This window comes from Haplochromis burtoni, unplaced genomic scaffold (assembly GCF_018398535.1).
Source record: "Haplochromis burtoni strain Fernald_Lab_line unplaced genomic scaffold, NCSU_Asbu1 Contig_441, whole genome shotgun sequence".
NCBI lineage: Eukaryota > Metazoa > Chordata > Actinopteri > Cichliformes > Cichlidae > Haplochromis > Haplochromis burtoni.
In genome coordinates this window covers 115,584-118,240 of record NW_024582802.1, presented here as the reverse complement: position 1 = coordinate 118,240, position 2,657 = coordinate 115,584, and the positions used below count along the sequence as shown (strand labels likewise).

Sequence of the window (2,657 nt, the reverse complement as noted above, 5' to 3'; positions counted from 1 at the left end):
TTAGTTAGTTTGTTTGCTTGTTTTAATCAATTTTAAATCATGCTTTTTATTTGTTTTTGTTTCTAATGTCTCTGTAAAGCACTTTGAATCACCTTGTTGTTGAATTGTGCTATACAAATAAACTTGCCTTGCCTTATACTGTTTTATGTCTTTGAATATCTAATCACAGTCTGTATAAGTGAATACAATCAAATCTACAGCCATGCTAACTGCTATAATAACTAAGCTAATACAATGCTAATATTAGCATGCTAACATACTATGCCGGTATCTTTTTATCTTTTATTTATATATTATTTGATACATCTTAAAAATGTTTAAACCTTCTTGTTTTCTACTGACACTACTGGTGATCTAGCGAATTTTGCAAGTGCCTGAGTATTTTGGGTCTAGTTCATCTGCCTGTTTGTTTTGGCCGTTGTCTCCCTCGGATCCTTACACCTGACTGTTTGGCTTACCTGACTGTCCGTGATGTGGCCTAGCAGGATCTGCGTCTTGCTCGTGTGGGTCTGGATTTTTATGTCATTGGTCTACCGACCAAGTGCTGGACTTTACCAATACTCAGCTGATGAGCTTCTCCGTCTCCGCTTTCACCTGGCTTCTCCACCGCTCAAACTCATAGTACCCCTGTGTCTAATGGGATTATGTTAGTTTCTGCTTTTATGTGATGAAGTTTTGTGGAGAAAAAAGAAACCCTGACAGTTTCGACCATGTTCGCTAAGCTTTGGTACTAACATAGCCCAGAGCCAAGGTGGCTAAGGTCTATCATCCCACCTAGACAATGGTGAAGCCAGTGCTTAATACCAGCCAAAAAGTAAAGGCTATACAATATTCATTTTTGTGTTATTATTCTTTCGGAGCAAACATAGAGAGATTCTTACAGTACAACATTATTGCATGAAGACGATGATTACATATGGTATGTTTCCTCAAATGTCAAGGAAAGTTCGTTTTAAATGTCAAAGGGTAAACGGATCTTCGGACTGTGCTCAGTGATGGAAGTTTTGGTTGTAATTTAAAGATTGAAATTTAGACATAACGGAAAAGGGCTCAAGCCACCCACTGTTTATGTGTCTATTGTATCTTAAGAAAATTTCCTTGGACATTGGCTGCTTTTTCATTCATTTTCAGTCCAGCTCTTGTACCTGACCATTTTCAGAATGTTTTTGTCAAGCCTCTTAACCACGAATCATTAATTGAGTATAAATGCTCATCTGTGGGTGGGTGAATGACTAAATGTAGTGTAAAGCACTTTGGGGTCCTTCAAGCATAAAAAAGAACCAACTCAAGGGATGAACTAGTTTTGTGTTCATACACAACAGACAGTTTAGCAAAGGACCAATTTTAAACTGTGTCTTTATGCACCAGCAGCTTGTCAAAACCAAAACACAATTTATGAAATTATTATTGTAGTAAAATGCCATTAGATTGTTAGTCACCATGCAGCATTTAAAAAAAAAAAGACTGACAGCAGCTTAATTGTTCAGATTGACAATGGCACACACACTGACACGTGTATTCATATCCTTGTGGGGACATCACATTGACATAATGCTTTCCCTAGCTGCTTACCCTAACCATCAAAAATGAATGCCTAAACCTAATCATGACCCTAACACTAAAACCACATTTTGAGCCTCAAAAATGTCTTCAGACTTGTAGGAACTGGGATTTTGTTCCCCATAAGTTTAGTTTCCAATTTTTGGTCCCCACAAAAATATTAATACACGTGTACACACACACCCTCAACATCCTCATCATTAGTGAAGCAGTGTGGGATCATTTTAACAAAAAAGGCAACTAAGATCCCAAGAAGCACCTCAGGATGTCTTTCTTCTTCTACTTAAAGAAGTTTCATGAATGCTTACCTAACAGAGTTCAGACTGTTGAAGAATACACTCTGTTTTTGCTTTATATGCAGCATTTCCATTTGTTTACATGTTTCAATAAATCACTGCATCCGTTACCCCATTTCATAAAATGAGGGGTGGCTCAGGACTCTGTACTGTACAACTGTTATTTTACACTCTGTACAACATTTAAATAAAGACAACAAAGTAGCCTTTATGAAACAAATGTGTCTTTATTGCTTTTTATTGGGTTAAAATGTTACACAGTATTGTAATCAACTGCACTTTGGAGTTTGTTTAGCAGGGAGTGAAATTTATATATTTTTTAAAAATAATGTGATCATTATGATTGTCAGTGCACTTCCAGCTTGGATCAGAGAAAGGTGTTCAGGCCTGCTGGGTGATCATCTTCAGCATCTGCAAGGCCATAGGTCCCTGATCTGAAGGAATCTGTGAGGACAGACAAAAAGGATGACATTTTATGTTAAATATTAATAAAAAGAAATTAGGTTCTATTTATCTACGTTTCATCAACTGACTCATTCTAGCTTACCATGTGACCAGCTTTGAGAATCCAATAAAAGGCAAAGTTCTTAAAAGTCTTGCAGAAAGCTCCAGTAACGCCCGGGGTGGCAGGATCATCGAGGGGAGTCCACTTAAGCTCGTTAAAATTACGAATCCCCTCCCACTTTAGCTGCTTCACCCACAGCTCCTGACCTGTGAGAAGACAAAGATCCAGGTGCTTAAACTCAACAGGGACATATACAGGGTGGGCCATTTATATGGATACACCGTAATAACATGGGA

The 2,657-nt window shown here is 37.8% G+C and overlaps 1 protein-coding gene across 1 annotated transcript in view; it reads right to left on the bottom strand.

Annotated features, from left to right (window-relative positions):
* Positions 1 to 2,067: 2,067 nt before the first annotated feature.
* scpep1 (serine carboxypeptidase 1) overlaps positions 2,068 to 2,657 on the bottom strand; it is a 9,174-nt gene continuing 8,584 nt past the window's right edge. Inside the window, exons 12-13 of the mRNA XM_014341150.2 lie at positions 2,404 to 2,567; positions 2,068 to 2,300 (exon numbers count right to left, since the gene is read on the bottom strand). Coding sequence (XP_014196636.1) covers positions 2,238 to 2,300; positions 2,404 to 2,567 — 227 coding nt within the window. The 3' untranslated portion in view covers positions 2,068 to 2,237. The remainder of the gene's footprint in view (positions 2,301 to 2,403; positions 2,568 to 2,657) is intronic.